This window comes from Euprymna scolopes, chromosome 18 (assembly GCF_053919585.1).
Source record: "Euprymna scolopes isolate OS-2025 chromosome 18, ASM5391958v1, whole genome shotgun sequence".
In the NCBI taxonomy this organism is placed as follows: Eukaryota; Metazoa; Mollusca; class Cephalopoda; order Sepiida; family Sepiolidae; genus Euprymna; species Euprymna scolopes.
Window position 1 is genome coordinate 17914939 of NC_136499.1, and position 24608 is coordinate 17939546.

The 24608-nt window shown below is 31.5% G+C and overlaps 1 protein-coding gene across 1 annotated transcript in view; it reads left to right on the forward strand.

The window, feature by feature from the left end:
• Positions 1–24608, forward strand: part of LOC145297508 (ras GTPase-activating protein 3-like) — a 471570-nt gene that overhangs the window by 428787 nt on the left and 18175 nt on the right. Inside the window, exons 19-23 of the mRNA XM_080143408.1 lie at positions 3402–3508; positions 8264–8346; positions 10291–10361; positions 15248–15337; positions 17678–17835. Coding sequence (XP_079999534.1) covers positions 3402–3508; positions 8264–8346; positions 10291–10361; positions 15248–15337; positions 17678–17835 — 509 coding nt within the window. The remainder of the gene's footprint in view (positions 1–3401; positions 3509–8263; positions 8347–10290; positions 10362–15247; positions 15338–17677; positions 17836–24608) is intronic.

Here is a 24608-nt window from a genome sequence, read left to right on the forward strand (position 1 = left end):
AAATGCTTAAGTAGTCCCATCAGCATTCCCCACAAGAAGCGCCTCAGGTGATTAGCAGTAAAATAATTCCTTCTCAAAGAGAGAAGGCAAAACCCGGATTAGCAACATACTGTAGTTATCAGAAAAAAGGTCATTTCAGAAATTGTCTACACTCTGTTCACTTTGGCGCTGAGGGAAGATGCTCCATTTTGAGAGGTTTGGATAGTGAAGTTGTCATTACTTGCAGGTCCATTCCTTACCTGAAGTTAGAATTGACGTTAGGGTTCCGTCTATGGTTTAGACAGAACGAGTTTTGTGTATGACATGAAACTATATTCAATGAGGTGCACATAAACTGACATTTAATGAATCCTGAATAAGTTATTAGAAATGAACATTACGTATAAATATTTGGAGATATTAAGAACTTGAAGCATATCTCTTATCAAAATAAAAAAAAAACTGGATCCAGCATTAAATAACCTGAAAAGTGCTGATATTAATGATGGAATGATTCCAATATTTTAGCCTGATTCTGAAATAATTACCGATTCCAATTATTTTAAAATCTCTAAATATTTAGTTATAGAGTTGCTTTTATTGAACGTTTTTTTCCCAGATTATTGCAAAAACCCGTGTAATATGTGCATATATTTTCGGTAACATAAAAATAATCTTCTTGGGTTCAATCTATAGATTTTAGTTTTGTTAGGAGTTTAAAATCAATAAATATTTATTATTACTACCAGAAATGTAAAATTTAAAAAAAAAAAAAAAAAAAAAAAAAAAAAAAAGAATCGTTTTTGGCATCTGTATATAGGCATAATTTTTTTCAGTTTCGATACTGATTTCGATTAATGGTCCCAACACTAGTTGATATGCTATAAAAAAATAAAAAGAAACTTGGGTCTTGGTGAGAAATTAATATTTGAAAAGAAATCTCTGATGTAACAATAAAAAAAATGGCTGGAGACTTTACCAAATTATATTGTGCAGCTTGTCAGATGAAAAATAACCAAAGTTAAAGTTACTGCCTTCCATAGTTGTCGTCTCACCATGTTTTCCAGGTGAGCCTTGTCTGAAGATAGCGGTTTCAATCCTACCCAAAGCTGGCCAGAAGTTTACTTGGCCAAAACATGGTAAGACGACAACTATGGAAGGCAGTAATTGCTGAGGATGCAATTAGGAGATTCAGAGTTCCTACCCCGAAGCGGTTACCACCTGACGAAGGCCAGAGGAATAATTGACCGAAACGTTGTGAAACAACAATTAATAAAGATGAGAATAATAGTCCGCAATAAATAAATTAATAATACTCATTTCAATAATGAATTCCAATTAAAATAATATGTATATCATTCGGTACGGACCCGACCGTGGAAGATCATATAATAAATAAACGTGGATTTATAAGATCAAAAAATCCAACCTTGATCGCCCTTCATGGCGCAGTGGATAGAGACGTTGAATCTCTACGGTTCCAGGTGAGCCTTGTCTGAAGATAGCAGTTTCAATCCTACCCAAAGCTGGCCAGAGGCTTGCTTGGCCAAAACATAGTAAGACGACAACTATGGAAGGAAGTAATTGCTGAGGATGCAGTTAGGAGATTCAGTTTTTTTTTTTTTTTTTAGTGATCACCACTTATCAAGGCCCGGAAGCCACTCAGGGATAAAGGTTATTGCAAGTACATTACGTTAGTGTGGAGAGAACTTCATCATTTACAGCCTTTGATGTGTTGCCGTAGATGGTCATGTCATCAGCATAGATGTCAACGAATGATTTAAGTATGTGTTTAGGGAGGTCATTGATGTAGATCAGGAAGAGAGTTGGGCCCAGGATTGACCCCTGAGGGACTCCAGCATTTATATTGCAGGCCTCCGATTTTTGTCCATCTACCACTACTCTTATGAGCCTATCGGAGAGAAATGATTTAATGATTGAGAAAACATTTCCAGTTATACCGTAGCTGGAAATCTTGTGAAGTAGACCCTTATGCCATACCTTGTCGAAGGCCTTTGATATGTCGAGAGCAATTGCCCTAGAAAGGAAGCCTTTGTCAAGAGATTCACTAATCCTGTGGGATATAACCGTCAGCACATCTGCAGTAGATCTTGCAGAGCGGAAACCATATTGTGTGTCACTAAGAAGGTTGTTCCTGCTGAGGTGGTTGACTATTTCTCTATTTAATATGGATTCCAGCAACTTACTCATAACACACAGGAGACTTATTGGTCTGTACTGAGAGGGAGATGACTTATCACCTGAATTCTTAAATACAGGGCAAACTGATGAGGTCTTCCAGGGAGTCGGAAAGCACTTCTCCTTAAGGCAGCGCTTAAATAGTTTTGTAAGTATGGGAGCAAGTTCTGGTTGAAGCTTTTTTAACACTATAATTGGGATGCCATTAGGGCCAGTTGCTTTACTGGAATCTAGGTTCTTGATTAGCTTGGCGACCTCATGCACGGATATTTGTATGTTACCTAGCAGTTCCTATCCCATCGTGGTTACCACCTAACGAAGGCTAGAGGAATAGTTGGCCGAAACCTTGTGAAACAACAATTAATGAAGATGAGAATAATAGTTCACAATAAATAAATTAAGCAAAATATTGTTTCCAAAAATTAGGGAAATTGATCAAGTAGTTTTATTTTTATAAAGAAAATCATCTATAAGCAATTAATGGGAATTTGTAGGCACTACAACATAAATTTCACAAGTTTGAATTATTGACTTCTATTTATTTATTTATTTTTTTTTTTAAAGATTTTTTTCAAAAAGACAACCACTCTTCTTGCTCATCAAATGTAATTTTCTTATTTAAAAATCAAATTACACGATTACATAATTTTTGGAATATGATATTTGTTTTGTCATGAATGTGTATACCATGCAGACTTTTGTTTATTTTTGTATTTTAATGCAGGGAGGATTTTGGACAACAACTGAAACATTTTTTCAGTGCAATACAGCATTTAACATTATCACACAAAGTAAAAGGAAAAATTTCGGTTCTTTGTAATATTTTTAGTTTCCCGACAAATAAAGGTGTGGACTTAGTAATTCACTACTGTTCGTTTGTTCGCACTTTCTCAATAACCATATTTTTAAATTTTGCACAAACTTTAGTCATGGTGAAAGTAAATTTTTGCCAAAACAGATTTTACGGGATAACTAATTGCTCTCCCCTCCAGTCATGGTGAAAGTAAATTTTTCACTCCTGGAAGGGGATCCCGCATGCTTGGTTTGTTATTTATTATATTTACCTCAGATTTGATGCCTTGTGTGAATCTTGTAAAAGGAATACTAAAAAAAAAAGAAATGATTAAACCAAAACTAACTTTGAGTTAACTCCATTGCGCTTTTTTTTTTTTTTTTCTTCTCAAGTCGGTCAAACTTTTTCCTTTCTAATTCTCATTGTTTAGAATGATGATCAAGCGTGCCCAAGGCAGAGGAATGTTTGGATTGAAGAATTTCAAAAGACGGTACTTATGCTTAACCAATCAAAGTCTTTTTTATTCCAGAGAAAAAGGTAAGCAAGTTTTCATTTTTTTTTTTTTTTTTTTTTTACAAGGTGGTCACCACTTATCAAGGTCCGGAAGCCACTCGGGGATAAGGGTTATTGCGTGTACAGTATGTTAGTGTTGAGATTTGATAAAGTGTCTTACTTAAGGGGCGGTTCATCAAGAATTTGTATATGTTGGGCTTGAAGACATCCAGGTTGTAGTCAGGTGGGAAACAGGCAAACGGAACAGCGTTCCACAGGCATGCACTTCTGAGAAAGAAGCGTTGTTCATGGAATCTACATTTTGGTTTTGGCACATTCTTCTATTTTTATCTTACATGTGTGTATTGATGCACAAATAACCAAAAAGCAATACAATATCTTTTACAGATATTTTCTTTTTCCATAACATTTACAATTAAACAAGCCGATGTTTTCTGTTTTGTAAATCTGTTCATCAATTTAAAAAATGTCATAATAACAATGAAGACATGAACATCTTGGTAGGAAATTAATCTAGCAATGAATAATAATAATCAAATTGAACAATAAAATCTAATATATAAAAGGCTATATCTCTGTCTGTCTCCATATTTTCAAGCTCTAACTGGAACTAAAAGTCGCAGAGTGGCGCTATGGGCCTCAAATGATTGGATTTTTTACAGACCATTTTTTTTTATGGGTCTTTAGCCAATTAAGGGGTCAGTAATGAGTTTGAATTGAAAAAAAATTGTTATACATTTTGTACATTCATCTTAGTTTATTTTTAATTTTTAATCAGTTTCTATGTGTATCACGTTGGTACAGTGGTAACATCACCAGCTTTGAATGCTACAGTTTTGCTTTCGGTTTCGATTTTAGCTGATGGTACTCAAATACTTTTTTTTTACTTTTGAAATTGTGATGCTATGATAAAATATACAAAATTTAAACAAATTAAAATTTAAATATATTTTATGATTAGGCAAAGCCCCCCCCTCCACTCTAGTAATATGTATACAGGTATGTTTGCAAATATATATCTATCAGAAATAATATCTATCAGAATTCGGTTGTTATTAAGATTTAGCTGGTTTGACCACACACGTTGTTACAGTCCAAGTGTCCTTACACCTGGACTCAAAAACCTCTAACTGCTTGGTTCACCTATGGAATCGTAAGTGGATCACAGTTGTAGCTATTAAATTTCAAAATTGTTATGCCTGGTATAAAGCAATTTAAGACTGTTATTATAAAGTTGATGACAACTGACTCGATCACAAAAATCTGTGACAAAGATTTAACTAGCATTTTTTTTTTTCTTGCTATGTTCAACAAGTTTAAGTTGCTATATCTACTTGAATCTAACATTATGTCCCCACTAACATTTTAATTGAATTTTAAGTTCTTTCAGTCACGTGACTAAACCAATCAGTCTGATATCTATCTTGTTACCGAACTTAGAAGTTAATTATACTTAATGTTCTTTTTAATTCTGACAAATTTAATCTACACCGAACCCATCTTGGCAGCTAGGGATGTAGAATAACTTGTTCAAAGGAGTAAAACATAATGGATCACCTGTTGGCCATAAATAACAACTCTTGATATCTGCCAAACTTCCACAAAGAAAAAAAAAAACACTCGTTTAGCTACAACCACTATCAACAATTTCCTCCACTTCCTATCTATACTTAAATCTAAACGCAAATTCCATGAACAAAGCCTTTTTCCTAGAACTGTCCATCTGTGGAACTCTGTCCCACTGGCCTGCTTTCCAGCTAACTACAACATGATTGTCTTCAAGTTTTTGTTGAGCTGTATCCTTAAATAATGAAATTATAGCCAATTTCCACCACTAACAATTACTACACTGTTGTCCTGGTAACCATTGTACACTCATTAACCCTTATTCTCGAGTGGTCTCCAGGCCTTAATTAGTGGTGACCTCCTTGTAAAAAAATAAAATGGGGTCCTATAAATGAAGTTGTCATGAAATAGCTCCAAAAGGGTTGATATGCCGTAAGACAAAACAAGCAATCAATCACATCTTTATCCAACTGTGAAGATAATTAGTTTTGACTTCATGAATAGACCCTCATTGAATAATTGTCCAAATCAAGGTGTTCTGCTACCAATCGTCTTTATCATGTTGCAGATAAGTTGAGCTGCATCTGTATCATCTTGCTTGAACTCTTTTGATTTTTGCTTGAGTTTTCAGGTGAATTACAAGGATGTTTTTAATGTTTATCCATGAATTTCTGTCATCTGTTCTTGTGCCTTTGCCAAACAATATTATCTTTTGTCTTCCCGGCTTTAAACACAGGCTTTATGTTACAGTGACGTTGAGTGAACCACCCAAAAATGCTGACTCTAAAATTGTTCATAAAATTCACAATATTTTATGAAATTAAGCCAGAGTTTGTACAGACTTGAAATGTCCTTGAATTTTTCTTTTGCCTTGAAAAGGCCTTGTTTCTATTATGACCTCGAAAAATGGAAAATCTCTTGAAAAGGCCTTGAAAATTATATTTATGTCCAGTAAAAATTTGTGTCAAAATATTAGAAATAAATAAAATACTATTAAATTACTTTTTAAGCATTAATAAAAATAGCATTAAAATATTGACAATAAATTTGAAATACGTTGTTCTGAAATTGCATAGCATTGTGGATACCTGACTTATGTCCCTTTGTGTTTCAGGTAGTTTCATGATAAAGATTCAAATCTCCATCTATTTTTGTTCTCATTTATAATTTAATTTGGTGGGGGGGTAGTGGCAAAACTACCTCTGTCTCTCTAAAAATAAAATACTTTCCTTGCACGGACGGGACTAAAAAATGATAGACATGACAGCAGCCATCTTAGTTTGAAATTAAAAGCTATAAAGAGAGTTAATATTTAAGATGAAATAAGCATTTAAAACTATGTAAAAACACCAAAAAAAAATGATGCAGGGGGGTTGCAAAGTAACTTTGATTGGCTATGGTAATATTTATTTGTTGTATATTTGATTTTGACCACTTTTTCGAATGATTGTTGATTGTTAAACAAACCTCAAATTTTGTGTTGAAAACTTGAATTTTGTCTGGAGAAGGCATTGAAAAACTTTGAAACGTTTTTGAAAATGGATATTGAAAATCTGTACGAACCCTGTAAACCATATTTGGTACAAATAAACATCACTTTATGCCTGACTTGTCTACTAAGTTTCAGGCATGGATATCCAACAGTCTTTGTCTTATCACTGTTTAATGATATGTGGGTACTTCTGCACTTATGTTAGCGTGCTGAAATAATAAAATTATTTAGAAAGCTAATCTTAACATGGAGAGGAGAGGGTGTTTTTGTAATTATGTACTTTCACCTAACAATTTAATAAAAAAAAGGATATAAAATTTGAATTTAACTTGAAATTACTATTTTAAAAATTATCACGATAACATAAGTGTGTAAGCACTGATATGTGGGACACTTTGGTGGTCATCTCATCAGTAGGTGTGATCCTGAATGAACTTTACTCTTATTGCCTCTCTCCTCACCCACTTTGATTTTTATTAGTGGGGTTATCTCAAAGATAATGTGTATTAAAACAATCCCCAGATTATCCCCAAACAAAAAAGGGCCATCACAGCCAAAATATGGATAGCGCCAAGAGAGGAGTCAAAGTTATTAAGAATTTTGCAGAGGTGCACATCATTGAATGACTAGAAAACATAAGGGTCGATTATGGTTAAAAAAATTCCAGAAAAACATCCAATACGAAAATGCCAAATTTGGGTATACACTGCTTTCTTCTGAGTCGACTTTTGCACACTGTTAACAAACGGATAATAAGCGTGAGGCATTTGGCTTTTCAATTTTAAATGTAAGGAAAGATTTGTTTTGAGAAAAACAAAAGGGGGGGTATTAAATATTTATTTGTACCATTTTTTACGAAAAATTTTAATAAATAAATGCGTTTTTATTTATTTTTTTTTTTCTTATAATAAACAATCGCAGATATTGTGTCTACATAAAAAGAAATATTTTAAGATAAAAAGGGAGGGTGTATAAAAATTAAAAAAAAAAAAAAAATTTCTTTTGCACTTTTTTTTTACAAAACATTTTCATAAACAACACATCATGCCCCTATATATAAAAACATAAGATTTTGTTTTTCTGGGTTTCTTTTAGCATTGTTTTTATAATTAACAAAAAAATTATTATTTTATAAATTTCTGGGGTCAGTTTTTAATGTAGATAAAATCCAGCTGTTCCCAAAAAGTTATCTTATGAATTGAGACAAAAATAAAAATTGTCTCTATCTGGAAGGATTTCTCTTACACTGTGAGGATGACAGGAAAGATATTTACAAAATGACAGAGAATAATTTTAATTTAAAGGAGTTAATACACTAACCTAGGACAGGGAAGATGTATGTATTCAGAAGAAGTATAATTATTAATTATTTAAATATAAATCTAATAATTGTAGAGAATGAAGTAATTTGAAAACAGGAATTTAGGACGCTAAAAGCGTACACTGTTTGAAAAGTAGAATCTTCTGTATAGGACACCATGAAAAAAAAATACAAAAAACAATAATACCTCTGCCCCATCCTTTTTTTATCTTCAAATAAATCTTTCCTTTATTTATATTAGAATGAAGCATTCGGTACTTTCACTGCTCTTCCGATTGTGTTTTTTTAGTTTTGAAATGAAAAGAATTCATTTTGATTGAGAAAAAAATTTCTGTTTTGATGATTTCTTGATTTTTTTTTTTTTTTTTTTTAATTATTTCTTGATTATTTTTTACTTCAGGAGATGAAATTCTTTGCCAGATTCCGATTCATAATATCTGGGCAGTTGAAAAACTTCAGGAAGAATCATTCAAAATGAAATATGTGAGTTTGTGTAATTTTTTTTTTTTTTAGTTCATATAAGGTCTGCACTTTATATATATATATATATATATATAATCAAAAATGGTAATTAGTAAAACCTGAAGAAAGTGCTCAATACTATTGTAGAGCAAATATATTTTTATTGCCGTTTTATCTGCTTAGTTCATGCGGAACTAATCAGTTTGGGTCGTTGATACAATTCAGTAACTGAAACATGTCTAAGCAGATAAAACGGTAATAAATAAATATATATATATTTATATATATATATATATATATATATATATATATATATATATATAAAAGTGAAAATGTATGTGTGTATATCCGCAAAAGGCTTTTTTCCGGGAAGCGATCGGTCGGCTCACTCCTTCTTAAAACTTTTTATATGCTGTCTAAATGATATTATTTACGAGTTCAGAACTTTGTAAAGCTAAATATTCCACGTTTTTGGATCGCCACGTGTGGATTCGGCTTTTCCGTATAAAACCGAAACTAATTCGAAGCTAGCGGAACGTCCAAAAACAATCAGCTTTGATCAATGCAGAGTTTCTCCTTATATCAGACAATTGCTATTCAATTTGGACAATCCTCTTTTTATGGGGAGCTGGTTTCCCCCCCCCCCCACAACATCTTGGGGAAACAAAAAGAAAAAACAAAAACTGCCCCGCAATAAATAAAATACTGCCCCGCAGTGAAAGTTGACCTCATTAAGTCATTAAGTACGGGCACCTGCCAATTCTTAATACTTAAATTAATTCAAACATGTTTCCATTACTATTTCTTGGTGGCCGATCAGTTAACGTCGCACGTTTTTGTTTTTTTTCACACTTTACTTTCTAACTTCGCCTCAAGGCTTTGGGTTCAATCTTTCCTACTTACTTACCAAAACTTTTTTACCCCCCCCCTTCCCGACACAAACACCTGGGCAACGATTTTTTATTATTCTTTTGTTTTGATTTACCCAAAACCACACACACCTCGAAACACTCGGGCAATGCCGGGTACCCCTGCTAGTATATATATAAAGTCGAGTTTTTTCTCATTCTGACATTGATATTAAAAGCCTACTTTTCTATTTAAAAATTATTAAAACAAACACGTGATTTTCAGTCCATAAATACCAGGGGCGGCCATTTTTATTTTCTCTTTTTTTTCTTTCCTAACACGAGCCGCACGATACATGAAGTAAGGTTCTTTACTTTTAACCACATTCTGTATGTTCTTTTTTTTTCTGAATCGAAACATTTTAATATTTTCTTTATCACCGAAGCCCCCTTGGCAGAGTTCAAAACCAACTTCGTAATTTAGTAGGTGATGCCTCTTTCTCACCTCTTCAACCTCTTTCCCACAGAAGAGATGTTGCAAGCCTGTCTCTGCTCTATTGCTGTTTTCATAGCAAGTGTTCGACTGAGCTCCAATCCATACTTCCCCACTTACCAATCTTTCACAGAAAACACTCATCTAGCCAAAATCACTATCAATAAATTTCCTCACTCTATCAATGCCTAAACCTAAATGCGGATTCCATCAACAAAGCTTTTTTCCTAGAACTACCCACCTGTGGAACTCTGTTCCGTTGGTCTGCTTTTCAGTTAACTACAATATTGTCATCTTCAAATCCAATGTAAACAATTTCTTATTGAACCGTCCTCGCAAATTTTATTATGCTAGTGTCCAAATGACAAAAATACACATATTAATCCTTATCCTTGTGTGGCCTCTGGGACTTGATATGTGGTAACCTCTTTGTATAAAAAAATAATTAATTTTTTACTTATTTTATATATTTTTTTTTACTTTGTAAATTTATTCAAAAGAAAAATTCACTTTTATTTTATTATTTATTAATATTTATAAATTTTTAATTTAAATTTAAAAACAAATTAGTTTTTATTAAAAAATTTCTTTTTTTTTTTCCATATTTTTTTCTTTTTCTTGCAGATGTTTCAGGTGGTGCAACCCGAACGGGCTTTATACATCCAAGCAAATAACTGTGTGGAAGAGAAAGAATGGTGAGTCGAAGAATTCACAAAATAAAATATTTAAAAAAAATAAAAAAAAAAATCAATGGCAAAAAGGTTTATGTGTCTCCTTAGATTTTCTTTCAATTGACTCTGTGTCCAAACTAAGCTCTATCATCGTAATTGATCAGATGGCAACAACCAAGATATTTAATACAATTCCAGGGGGGAAAAAAGGATGTGATTCCCATCTGATTTGAGTGCAGTTGAAATCTTTAATATAAATCTGTTTAAATGTATGTATGTTTGTACATCTGCCTAAAATTTTTGACAGTGGCGACGGATTTTCACAAGATCGGTATCGTTTTGAAGCTCGACCCTTCCGAAGACAAATATAAAAAAAAATTGGTTAAAGACATTAATTCCTTCACCCTTAACTGGGCACTTTTCTACAGGGAGGGGTCGCTTTTTTTGCCAATATTTTCAAAAGTCATCCCCTCTTTTCGATTGACTAGCCTTAATTTAAACCTTTGCCACTTCCAGTGGGGCGATGGACACAACGGCAAAGACGTCACATTTTTTTTTTTATGCTCTTTTCTTTCTTTGAGGTACGAGTTCGAGCCTGCCCTGCTTACTACAATTTTTTTTTGCTCAACACACACCTTCAAACACCCGGGTAACACCGGGCATTCAGGCTAGGATTTAAAAAAAAAAAAAAAAAAAAAAAAATCAATGGAAAAAGGTTTATGTATCTCCTTAGATTTTCTTTCAATTGACCGTGTCCAAACTAAGCTCTATCATCGTAGTTGATCAGATGGCAACAACCAAGATTCCGGAGGAAAAAAGGATGTGATGTTCATCTGATTTGAGTGCAGTTATTTTCCTTACTAAAAAGTTATAAAAAGGAATGTTAATAGCTAGCTAACGTACTTCCTAACTTCCGGTGTGTCTGCTACCAGAAGCTGTGACAAAGCAAATCAGTTCCTTCGCTTTTTTATTTCTACCACCTATATAGTGGTTGATGTTACCGATCTGTAGATTGCATGTCCGATATTTCGTAGAGGCTGTTACGTTGGAGGTCGCTGATTGTAGAGGATGACGTCTGAATGAACAACCAAGCAAGAATACTGAGTATATTTAAAAGACATTTAAAGGAGTAACGTCAAAAAAGAGAATGTAAAAATTGAGTTTATATATATATATATATATATATATATACACACACATACACACAAGGGTGTGCAATAAGTAATGCCCCTGACCCACTTCCAGTTGTCTGATCTAGCTGAAATTTTGCATGTACAATGATTTATATCTCTACAGGTTATGTGGCAAATTACAGCTCTGAACTAATTGTGGTTTCTGTTTTACAGGTGTTTGAACTGAGTCAGGTGTGAAATGGAGCCTGTTGAATGTTGAGCAGTGATCCGGTTTTTGTATTTGAAAGGATGCACACCACAGGTGACTTTTGATGAAATGAAAGAAACTTATGGTGATAATGCCCCATCATATGACCTTGTAAAATGCTGGCATCATGAATTCAAACATAGCGAGAAGTCTGTGGAAACAGCTCCCAGACCTGGTCCCCCCCTCCCCTTTTGCCATTGATGAGGCATCTGTCCGTCAAGTTGAGGCTGCCATTTTGGAAGATCAGCGCATTACTATTCGCCAAATAGCCCAAGATGTCAAGATTAGTACAGGGTCTGTGGAAACTATCATTCATGACCATTTGCATATGCATAAGGTGTCTGCCAGATGGATTCGCAGGTTGCTCATACCATTCCAGAAGCGAGAACGCGTCGAGTGCTCGAGGATGAATTTGGAGATATGCCAAGAAGATGAGTCAAAGTTTTTCAAAGGACTGATTAAACAGGATGAAACCTGGGTCCATCACTATAATCCAGAAACCAAAGCCCAGTCAATGCAGTGGAAGCACTTGGACTCACCACCTCCAAAGAAGGCAAGGGTGCAGCCCTCCGCTGGGAAATTAAGGGAAGCTATCAAAATCAAGAGGCGGGGCAAGATCAGCAAAGGTACCCTCCTCCTGCAGAACAACGCTCCGGTCCATAACTCGCATGTCGCCAGATTAGAAGCACAGGCGTGTGGTTATGAAATCCTTCCCCATCCTCCCTACTCTCCTGACTTTGCACCCTCTGACTTTCACCTCTTCCCAGCCATGAAGTTGTTTTTGAAAGGAAAGCATTTCCCAGATGATGCAGCCTTGATTTCTGAAGTCACGTTGTGGTTGGAGGACCAACCTGGGGTGTTCTACAAAAATGGTCTCCAGAGCTGCATCAAACGATATATATATATATATATATATATATATATATATATATATATATATATATATATATATAAAACACTTTGTATGTATATATATATATATATATATATATATATATATATATACACACACAAATAAGATGTTTTATTTAGCTAAAGAAGGTGAGAAGATTGAGATAGTGTTTTGTGTACAAGCGTATGTGTGTACAAACGAGCATGCATGAAGTTACGTGTTTGTCGCATATATATGTTCTTTGTGCATATGTGTGTCTGATGTTGTGTGTGATCATAAGAGTTTCTTATTGTGTATTCATTGTGTATGCATGTGCGAGTATATACGAGAGTTTGTTAATGTATACCAGTATATTCATTCTTACCTTGAAAAGGTAAACGCTCTGTCGAGGCGTGTGGAAAATATGTCTCCTCACATAGACGGTTCGAATGAGAGAGAGATACAGAGAGATACATAACGGAACAGAAAGTAGAATGCCATCTGTCAGCCAAATCGGAATTCACAAGGGCAGATAACTGGTGTGTAATTGAGATAAGTTTGTGCATGTGTGTGCGACCTATGTAATAGCATATCAGTTTGAAAAGCATCTGCCCATACCTATATCTCCCCTATGCATTTACTTTTTTTTTTTTTTTATGTTTTTCTATCCGTTCTTTTTTTTAAATAATTATTGAAAAATTTTTCACCTTATTTTAATTAAGAATTATTGAAATTAGTTTGTTTTATTTTTTTAAAGAAATATAGAAAAAAAATGCTTTAAAATTTTAAGAATTATTAAAATTAGTTTTATTTTTTTAAGAATTATTTAAACATATACTTATTATATAGAATCGAAAAAATATTTTATTTTTATAATTTCATAAATATATTTCTTATAAAATTTCAAATGAAATAAAAATTTTATTTTTAAAAATTTTGTTATTAAAAGTACATATAAAGACTAATTTTGTTATTTTTTATTGCATACTTTTCAATAATGTCCTTTTCTTATATTTTAGTTCAATAAATCGCTTCACTATTGTGAAATACTGAAGAACAATAAAAGTGAAGGAACTGATTTGCATTGTTATGGCATCTGGTAGCGTTACGCTGAAAGTTAGGTTGTACGTTAGCTGACTCTAACCAAAGGAATGAAATTGCATATTAAATCATTTCTAATTAAATGAAAAAAACAATGTACAGAAGATAATAAATGATCGAATAAATTAGAAAAACAAATAAAATATAATACTGATATTAAAAGGAAATAAAACAATAAAAATTTATTAATATTAAATTTGTAAGAAAATACCTATCCATTCAATGTGTAGTTTATTTCAGTATTTCTTTGTTATTGTATCGAAATTCACTAATTGAAATATTGAATTTCTAGTAAAACCAACGGTATCTACTGAATCGTCATGTCACAGTAATGAAAATATCCAAAAAATTACGAAAAAAACAAAGTAGAAAATTATTAATGAAAAGTTTTTGAAAAAAAATAGCAAAAAATAAAGTTTTGTTAAATTGGCCAAAGATTTCCAGTTTCCAGAAAAGACTTACCTCCCTTTTGTTATGATTCAAACTCTCCAGTTTCTTTTTTTGCAAAACTCAATTTTCACTAATTGTCTTTGGAAACTATTTTTATTAATAATTAATCTTCTACCTTATCTTTTTCATAATTTTTTAATATGTTCATTACTGTGACATGACAATTTAGTAGATACCATTTGCTTCACTTGAAATTCAATATTTGAATTTTCAAATTTTGCTACAATAATGAAGACCCTTATTTCAGTGGTCATCATTATAGATCATTTTAAGATAAGAGTTGAACATTCATTTGATGAAGAGAATTTTTTCTGAAATATTATACAAATATGACCGTCAAGTGATGCTGAAAGCGAGTAAGATTCATAAAAAGATGGGTTCTTGTTAAGATACAATTGATGTAATATGCCGTTTTAAACAAAAACAATATTACGCACTTAATTGTCATGCCGAAAATAGTAATATATCCAAAAAGTACGAAAATTCATCAAGTAGAAAGTTATTTATAGTTAAAAGTAATTTTTATAGAAAATTGGGTAAAATTGCATTTTGTGGGGCGTTATAAAGTAGACAGTAAGTTTTTTTTTTCTCCTAGATTCATTTCTCTAAACATTGATAATAAAAGTGACAATATTTTGATGTTGGTGATTCTGTCAGTTTCCTGTTTTTATCACATTTTTCAAACTTTTTTTACTAAACACAATTTGCATTATTCTACTTGATGAATTTTCGTAATTTTTGGATATGTTACTATTTTCGACATGACAAGTACGTAATATTGTATTTTCTTAAAACGGTATATTTAAAAAAATCGATTTGTCGACTATTTTTTAATAAGCACTAAAAAATGAAAATAATAGAAAAATAGAAAAATTAATTTTTGCTTTTATTTTAATCTTGTTTTCAGTCTCGCTTTTATCTAATGCGTTCCCGCATTGTAATCACTTTTCTATATATTTCCTGTGTATATAAAGTGTGCACAATGCTTCAAGCAAACTATATGAACCTCTTAATGTGTCATATATATTTTTAGAAATACATTTTTGTTGTGGTTCTTAATATTTCTTAACATTAAATTCTTTCCTTTTTATTTTCTCTTATTTTTTAGGTTGGAATTATTAAAACAAGTATGCAATTCGAATAAGAACCGGTTAAAAAAGTACCATCCAGCAGCTTATATTGGAAATCACTGGCAATGGTAAGCTTCTTTTTTTTTTTTTTTTCGATATGAACATCACATCTTTATAACAGGCCATGTGTATCTATACCAATTAATTATGATCTCAATTTTGACTGTTCAGCTGCTGCTAGTTGTTTTTTTTTTTTTTTCTTAAGTTATGAACAACTGATTTTAGAAAAGATAATTGTTTTGTTTTTAGTTTTTGAAACAAGATTTTTTTTATAGCTGCATCTAATGGTGCCAGACTTTAGATTCGACCGCCATTATCAGACCAGAATTAAAATGTGTGAGATCTTCACTTCTACTATTGTATAAAGGGAACTTTGTTCCTTATGGACTCCAAAACAGTTAGCCAATTTTTTTGAAATTTCACACAAAGGTTCTCTATGTGCCTGGCAGTGTTCTTAGATAGGTTTTCTATTGAAATGTCTTTGATAAGTATCAATAATCGAAAAAAATCCAATGAAAGAAAGAACAGGCGATTTTGAACAAAGTTAACACCTTACACAGCCTAACATCACTAGTGCATTTGAGAAATTTTATTACCACACAAGCCGAAAGGCTCAGCATATAAAATCAACAGCTGGGTCTTTGATATGACAGTGGCATGTTCGAAATGAATGTTTCTGTTTAAAGCACATTTGAACCACGGTACGTGAGTTTTTCATTCTAAAGTTAAATTTCAACACGTTATCACACAAGCGGTAAGATCAGGCATATAAAATCAGCACTGAATTCTTTGATATAGCAGGAATGCATTCGAAATGAATTTTTCTGTTTAGAGCACAATTGAAACCTGATACTTACCTTTTTGCATTTTAAACTTCAATTCAAACCATTATATATAAAAAGATAATTTTATAAAATCAACAGTAATGCAATCTATGTATTGTGGACTAAGTCGCTGTGGGGAGGCATGTGAAGGTTCTTCCCGGTGCACCGCGATTGGTCCCCCACTAAAGCAGGCAATCAATCAATTTGATTGAAAAATGGGCTATTTCATCGATTTCAATGACAATAAAAATATCTGAGTGCGAAACATTCATTGATCATCATTCAATCTTGGGCAATGTCGCGTCTCTCTGCTAGTTTAATACTTAAGGCTTTTTTATTTTTAAATATGTGTGGGTGTAGATTTGTTTTTGTTAAGAGAATTAGCTTTCACAGACCAGATAAAAAGGCAAGTCTTAGGGCTTCATATTAGAACAAGGGAGATAATCCATGTCGAGCTGGCTTGAAGTAAAAAAATTTAAACATAGAAAAATTGTAAAAGAAAATGTCTCTCTCTCTCTCACACACAAACACCCACATGTGTGACCCCCATCTCTCAATGCATTCAGAAAGTTAAGCAACGTTGAGCCTGGCCAGTACCAGAAGGATAACTATTTGGGAATATTAGGCACTATATACAGGGTTCCTACAGACTTGAAAAGTTCTTGAATTTTGATGTTTTCCTTGAAAAGGTCTTGTTTCTATTATTACTTGGAAAAATCCTTGAAAATATGGAAAATGTCTTGAAAATTTCTTGAAAATTATATCTATGTTCAGTAAAAATTTGTGTCAAAATATTAAAAATAAAATCGAAAATAAATACTGTTAAATTATTTTTTAAGCATTAATAAAAATACCATTGAAATATTTTTTAAATATTCAAAATAAAATTGAAATACATTGTTCTGAAATTGCATAGTATTATTGTGGATACCAGAGTTATGTCCCTTAAGAATCCAATCTCCATCTATTTTTTTTCTCATTTATAATTTATTTGGAGGGGGAGGGGGCACAAGAGGAAGGAGTAGTGGCGGCTGCCATAATAATACGCCCCCCCCCTACTATAAAAAAATATTTTCCTTGCATGGACGGAACTAAAAAAATGATAGACAAGATGGCATCCATTTTGGTTGGAAATTAAAAGCTATAAAAGAGTTAATATTTGAGATGAAATAAAAATCATTTAAAATTCCGTAAAAACATTAAAAAATGATGCAGGTTGCAAAGTAACTTTTATTGGCTATAGTAACATTTATTTGTTGTATATTTGATTTTTGACCACTTTTTCGAATTTCTATGGATTGTAAAGCAAACCTCCAAAAAAAACTTGAATTTTGTCTGGAGAAGGCCCTGTAAAAGTGACATTGAAAATCTGTATGAATCCTGCATATAATACCACAGGGCGATGAACATTTTTGCCTGGCACAGTTTCAGGTCAACCTTGGGCAATAAGACTACAAAACTAAAGCTAATCATAACTTTATCATAAACAAATGTCAATCAAAATATCACCGTATTAACTCTATATTAAGCATTGTTGAAAATTCTTTACAACAAAACGTGTTTTGTTCTCGTTCTCTTTTCTAGTTGCAAGAACACTGACTGCAATGCCGAGGGTTGTAAACCGGTGTCTGGGGGCATTCAAGTGGCCGAAATTCAGGTGGACAAGATAGATGCTGACCGTGAGGTTGAAAAAATTCATTCCTTATACTTAACCTACATGGACAAACTTGAAACGATGCAGGGTAAGCGACCAACCGGATTCAAAAAAATAAGATTTTTATTACTTTTTCTTTATTTATCAATTTATTAAAGTTTTCACCATGTTGGAATTCTGTAGACATAACTATTGCCAACGTTAATTATTTTAAAGGAAATACAATTGGGAAATTAGTGAAAAACATTTTGCCTTAATTGCTCATTTGTGGCGTATTTGCATTAAAAAAAAAAATTGAATATTTAATATAAAATATCAGTATGCTTATTTGCCGTGAATATTGTTTGTGAGTGAAGTAATCAGTAGAAGTCGTCTTGCTTTTCAGAAAGTGAGGTACGAAACCATGCTGGAAATAAGAACTGGATACTATTTTAATTCAAGTTGTTAAATTAAAATGGGTTCTTTAATATGACAGGAGCACACATCTTTTACTATCGACCTCATGAAAACATAGGATTACCATTAATGGTGTGCCATACTTGTAGAATAAATTCAGGCGTTCTAATGTTATCAGTGTGTCTAGAATGTCTTTTCTGTCTTGATAATAGTGATATATTTCTATTGTAAGCTTTTAACACTTTGCAAACTTTATAAGCGATGCATCAGTCGACTTTTAAAAAATGGTTCTATTTCAAAATTAACAGATTCAGCTTTTATAGTCTCAAAAATTGCATTCCTCTTCATATGTTGTATAAGTAAATGGGCTGTCATTGATATTTCTGAAATATAGAAAAAGTGAAATGATATTCTTGCAATAATATGAAACTTTACACGCTTTCTATTTTTTATTTAAATGAAATAATTAATCATATAGTTGTACGTGTGTTTGTTTGTATAGATAAAAGTAAAAAAACTAGAAAACCCTAATCCACAATGTTAGGAGATTCTTGATTGAAGTTACCCTGGGTTAATAATATGAAATTTAAAAAAATTAGGTGCTTCTTCAAAACTCAAAAATCGAAATATTGAAATATAAAGTAAAGCCGTTGGTTTCTACTTAATTGTTATGTTGCAATAATAAACATATCCAAAAATTTTGAAAAACGATTTTGAAAAACGTTGAGGTCGAAAATTATTGATGAAAATAATTTTCAAAGACAATTAGTAAAAATTGAGTTTTAAGATTTTCCAAATTTTCAGAAAATATTTACTTTCTTTTTTATGGTTTCTTCTCTCCATTTTTTTTTTTTTTTTTGTTAGCAAAACCCAAATTTTGCTAATTATCTTTAAAAACAATTTTCATTAATTATTTTTTCATTAATCCATTTGGATACGTTCATGGCAATTAAGTAAATACCATTAATTTTACTTGAAACTCAGTATTTCGATTTTCAAATTTCACTCTTATAACGAAAAAGCACAAAATATATAAATACATTTTTTTTGTATTTGCTAGCATTTTTTTTTTTTTTAATAATTAATTTTTTTTTAATAATTAATTTTTTTTTTAATAATTAATTTTTTTTTAATAATTAATTTTTTTTTTAATAATTAATTTTTTTTTTAATAATTAATTTTTTTTTTAATAATTAATTTTTTTTTAATAATTAATTTTTTTTTTAATAATTAATTTTTTTTTTAATAATTAATTTTTTTTTTAATAATTAATTTTCTCCAATTCATGCATGAAATGCATTCTGTTTCCTGTTCATGCAGCAAAATGGAAGTTGGTCGTAGGTAAGATTTGTTCAAGATTCGTGCAGATGCCATTTTCCTTTTCCTTCCCCTCCGCCGCTCGTCTTTGTAGTGATGCAATTGTAAAGTTTCCATTTTGATGTTGTCAATTCCATTTAAACCTTAAGTGTACCTTTAATCTGCACACATATGCATATGTATAACATGGTTGCACTTGGTTTTATCATAAAGAAAATATTTGTGAACATTCTTTTCCCTTAATCAGTGTAGCAACTAATGGTGAAAATCAGTGATGTTTCAAACCAACACATTTCAGGTGAAAACATTATTATGTACTTATATGTCAAGTCGACATTGGCATAAATTTAAAAAATTATGAAAAAGGTTCCAGTAGATGATGTATTTTTAACAAATTCAAATCATCCACAATTATGTTCCGCCATTTTGTGTTTAAAAATGGTCATCTGTAATTAGAGTCAAAGGAAATGAGTTAGTTTGTCATACAGAATTGGTTGCACAACTTTTCTAAATTACATTTTGTTTTACTTACCTTATTTTCAAACCTTTCCAATCTCTTCATATTGCTATTTAATGTCCATCTGTATCCATTTATATAAATAATTACATTAAAGAAATAAAATTTTATTTATTATATATATATATATATATATATATATATATATATATATATATATATATATATAATGTACTGTTTTATTTTTAAATCCCCAAAACATTTTTTTTATGATTAACTGATGATCCCTAAAATAATACTAGGACTTGTGTGAATTCTTTGATAAAAGTCGATAAATTCATAAATTCTCGATTTACTTGTAATTCTTCTACTGGATTATTTTTTATAATTTTTGGAATTTATACTAATTTCAACATGACACATAATGTTTTCATCTGATATGTGTTGGTTTTTAAAAAATTGCTAATTTGCGTAAGCACTGAACTTTTAAATGTGGAAAAGTTGTAAAAGAAAATGCGTGTGTGTATATATACACATGCATATACATGCTTGTATGATTGCCCCGCTCCTCTCTCCAAAAAATACCACACATGGAATCACTTTTATTCAATGATATTTGGTAACACATTGGTGATTTCTCATCAGCAGAGGATGTGCAGCATAATTATTAGGGTTGTAACAATAGAATATTCTTATTATTTTGACTCTCGGGTATATATCTGACACGGTTAATCAACCAAGAACCACATCACTCTATATAAAAGCATATAAGATATCAACGGATACACACTCGAGGGTCAAAATAATGAAAAGAATATGCTGTTGTCCTGGCCCTAATAATTATGTTGACGTACCAGTTCTTGTTAAATCACTGAAACTAGGCAAGTATCAGTTGAATGACCATTTTTGAAATACCAGGTGCTGTATGTATTCAGGTAAACAGATATGTATAATATTTCAAGGAGATGAATGCCTCCTTCTTGTACGGTTTCCAGATCAACCTTGGGCAAGGTGTAGCACCTGTTATCCTCGTTATCATATTCTGGAGGCTTATAATACAGACGGTAGATGGAGTTTCTCGCCTGTCCTGAAAGCACATCTAGGAAGGAGGGTGGGGCTTTGTTGAAAAAGCAAACTGGATAGAGGCAGTCCATTGGCCCTGTACTGCAATCTTCTAATGATGGTGTCACAAAACACCTGCTTCCAATTTGTCATAAGCCCGCATGGATGTAGTAAGGCTTAGAAAACTGTCATGAGAATGCTCATGTCAGTGTGTAATTTGATTCCTCCAGAGATAGCAAAAGATAATAAGTAAATGAGATCCTGAATCGGCTTACACTTACTTGACCCCCACCCCATTTTTATTTGTGGACGTTGTTACCCATAAATCTATAAAAGTAATCCTCAAACAGGCCATGACATCCAAAATTAGTTATATTCGATTGTACTTGCTAGAGAGGTTCACAGTTTGAACATATCGAATGGCAATCAAACGAAGACTGTTGGGTATTCATGAATGATACTTGGTGGACAAGTCAGTCAGAGACTGAAGCTATATTCGTAACAAATATAATTGGATTGCAAAATGGATGGTGAATTTTATTAACAACTCTATAGGAGGGTGGGTCAATCTATATATATATATATATATATATATATATATATATATATATATATATATGTTTGTTTTTTTTAATCTCAAGACAGTGAGTGTTCCTTTTAAAGATATCTATATGTGTTGTTTCTAGTGAAGTAAGAGTTGCACAATCACCAGCCACACCTCTCTAAAACTGATATTGCATGAGTTAGGTGCAATGTGAAATTCAGAATGATTAGAAATAATACCGGGATAAAAGTTCAGAAAGATTAGCATTATTTCTGAGTTTACCTTCTAGATTAGTTGCACATTCAAGACTCGGGGAGCGTAGTTTACCTTACAATGTAATCTAACTAAATGTAATCTATAACTGAATGAAAATATATTAATACTATTCCACTACCAAATCAGGCTGTCTTGAGCTACTGGCTTCCTGACTAAAAATGTATCAAACATTGATGTTATTGTTTTTTCTTTCCCTTTGCAAAAGTCAATCATGTTCTGCAAAGTCAAAAACAAACACAGTTTTCCTCTACAAAACAACCAAACCAAACCAAAATGAATAAATATTTTAAAACACAAAGAACTTGAAGCATAAAAACTTTTTCCAAAATCACTGGATTCTATATTAAATTACCTGAAAAAAAGTTGATATGCCGTCAAACAAAACGGTCAAACCTAGCTAATACTTTTCCTTGAATATTAGTCAAAATGATGCCGTAACCCTGATGTAACTTGAACATGGCATGATGATTCCACAGTCTACACCTGTAACCACTACATCATGCCAATTTTATAACAGATTGCATATTAAACGTTGTCTCTCTTTGTTCTAACTTCTTATAATTTACTATACAGCCATTGTACATTTGAAAGCAATCACATTTTTAAACAAAGGATCCACATTTTAGGATTGAACAAAACTTTGAAATCTTCAATTTTTACAAAAGTTTAATATAGACTAAGAAAATCTTTTTTCAAATTAGCAAAACTATGTAATGGAATATATATATATATATATATATATATATATATCTATATTTTTATAAAGTAATAGGGTTCGTGTGTTTCTGTCTGTGTGTACAGCTCTCCATCATCAACGAAATATAAAGGAGGTAAGAGGGTAGATCTCTCCTGGTAGAGAAACATTAGAACCCATTTTAGGATGTTTCTGTTATAGGAGACATAAGAATATATGCCTAATTTCTTTATATACTATTCTACAAACCACCCCCATATCGAATGACTTATGCTCATTTGCATATCACATTATATTAAATCTCTTTAACTAATTACCTCGACCTTATTACATATTGGAAATATTCTAATCATTTTAACTGTACTATTTACAAAATCTATTTAACATTTAATTATTTAATATATTTTCATTTAATTTTATATTCGATTTATTTCACTTTACGTATATTATCAAAACAATTCATTGGCGAGCAAAGCTTTATGTTTTGGGATTGTATTGAAAATGTAATGGAAATTTCAATTTCGTTCCGTTTTAATCTTTTATATTTTACTTGCCAATATAATTGAAAGAATACAATTCAACTATCGTAATTTTATATAAATAAACAAAAACAAATATTTTAAAATAAAACTTTATTAAAAAATAAATAATTTTATTTTTAAATGAAAAAAAATCAATTTAGTAAAATAATTGTATTAAACACCCCCAGCCTTGTCAGCAAACCTGTAAAAGTTAACATTTCGAATGTAAACAGTGATTTTTCGATTTTGTTAGCGCTTGCCGCAATTAAAGACAATTAAAACGGAACTAACTTTATTTCCATTCTATTTTTTAAACAACCCCCAAAACATAACGCTCTCTTCCAGTTATAGCCAATTTTTTTTTAATTAAATAAAACAGGTCAAAATAAACAGATAAGCGCATTTTCTTTTACATTTTTCTTACAACCATTGCCATTTAACCAACTGCAGGATATCGTTACTTTTGTGGGGTTGTTTTGAAAATGGCACGGAGATTATAATTTCGTTCCAATTTAATCTTTCTGGTCGAGCCTATTTCGAAAGCCTGTTTATCATAGATTTGAACTACAAATAATTTATTACATTTTGATTATTACTATCTTAAGACTTAAAGCTTATATTTATTTCATTTTTCTATTTATATATTGAATTAGTTATTTCCAGTCTTATTTAAACTTAGTGCTTTCTTTAAACCGGATGAACCTTTTATAAAAATATGAGTTTAACGTAAAGAACACGAACAAGGTTTTATTCAACTGAATTTCTTCCAGTTTACTAACAAAATATATAAATTTAAAAGAGATATAAATAATAAAATAAAAAGGTTATGTAATTTAAAAGAAATACACATACTCACAAAAGCAGAACTTTTTTTTACACATTTTTTTCTTTAAAACCATAACAATGAGACTAACAATTACCTAGATCTTAGTAATTATTTGTTTTAATAGAACTGTTTTAATTGTACTGTTTACTTAGTTAACCTAAGTTGGTATTACATTTATTTTACATTTACTTTTTTTTTTAATTATTACTTTTAGACTGTGACGTTTACACCCGGAAGTAATGAGTCACACGTAGGTCGCTTTTATTCATTCCTTTTAGTCAAGATCAAAGTGTAGTATCTGTTCTTCAGATGCTGCACTTCATTTTCTTGTTCTCTTTCGGTGGAGGAGAAATCCTTCACGACTGAGACAATTTTTATTTTTGTACCTTTTCTCCACGTTAAAAAACGACCCTGGTGTCTAACTCTGTCCCGTGGGGAGGCATAGTAAATAGGTACAATATAATTGTTTATAATTGTACTATTCAGAAATATTATTTATAGTTCGTCCATTTCAGTTAGTATACATTTCCTTTACGCTTAATTAATTTACAATCATTAATATCGTTAAACAATTCCGTTTAAAACCGAAATTATGCCACCCAAACGAAGTAGAAACGAAAGTGAGGAAGAAAGAATGGAAAGATTGGAAGCTAATAGACTAAGAGTTGCTGCAATTCGCTCCAATGAAAACAATTCAGATAGAGAAAGACGTCTAGAACTTAACAGGATACGTCAAAGAGAAAGGAGAGCAAGACTGTCAGATTTGGA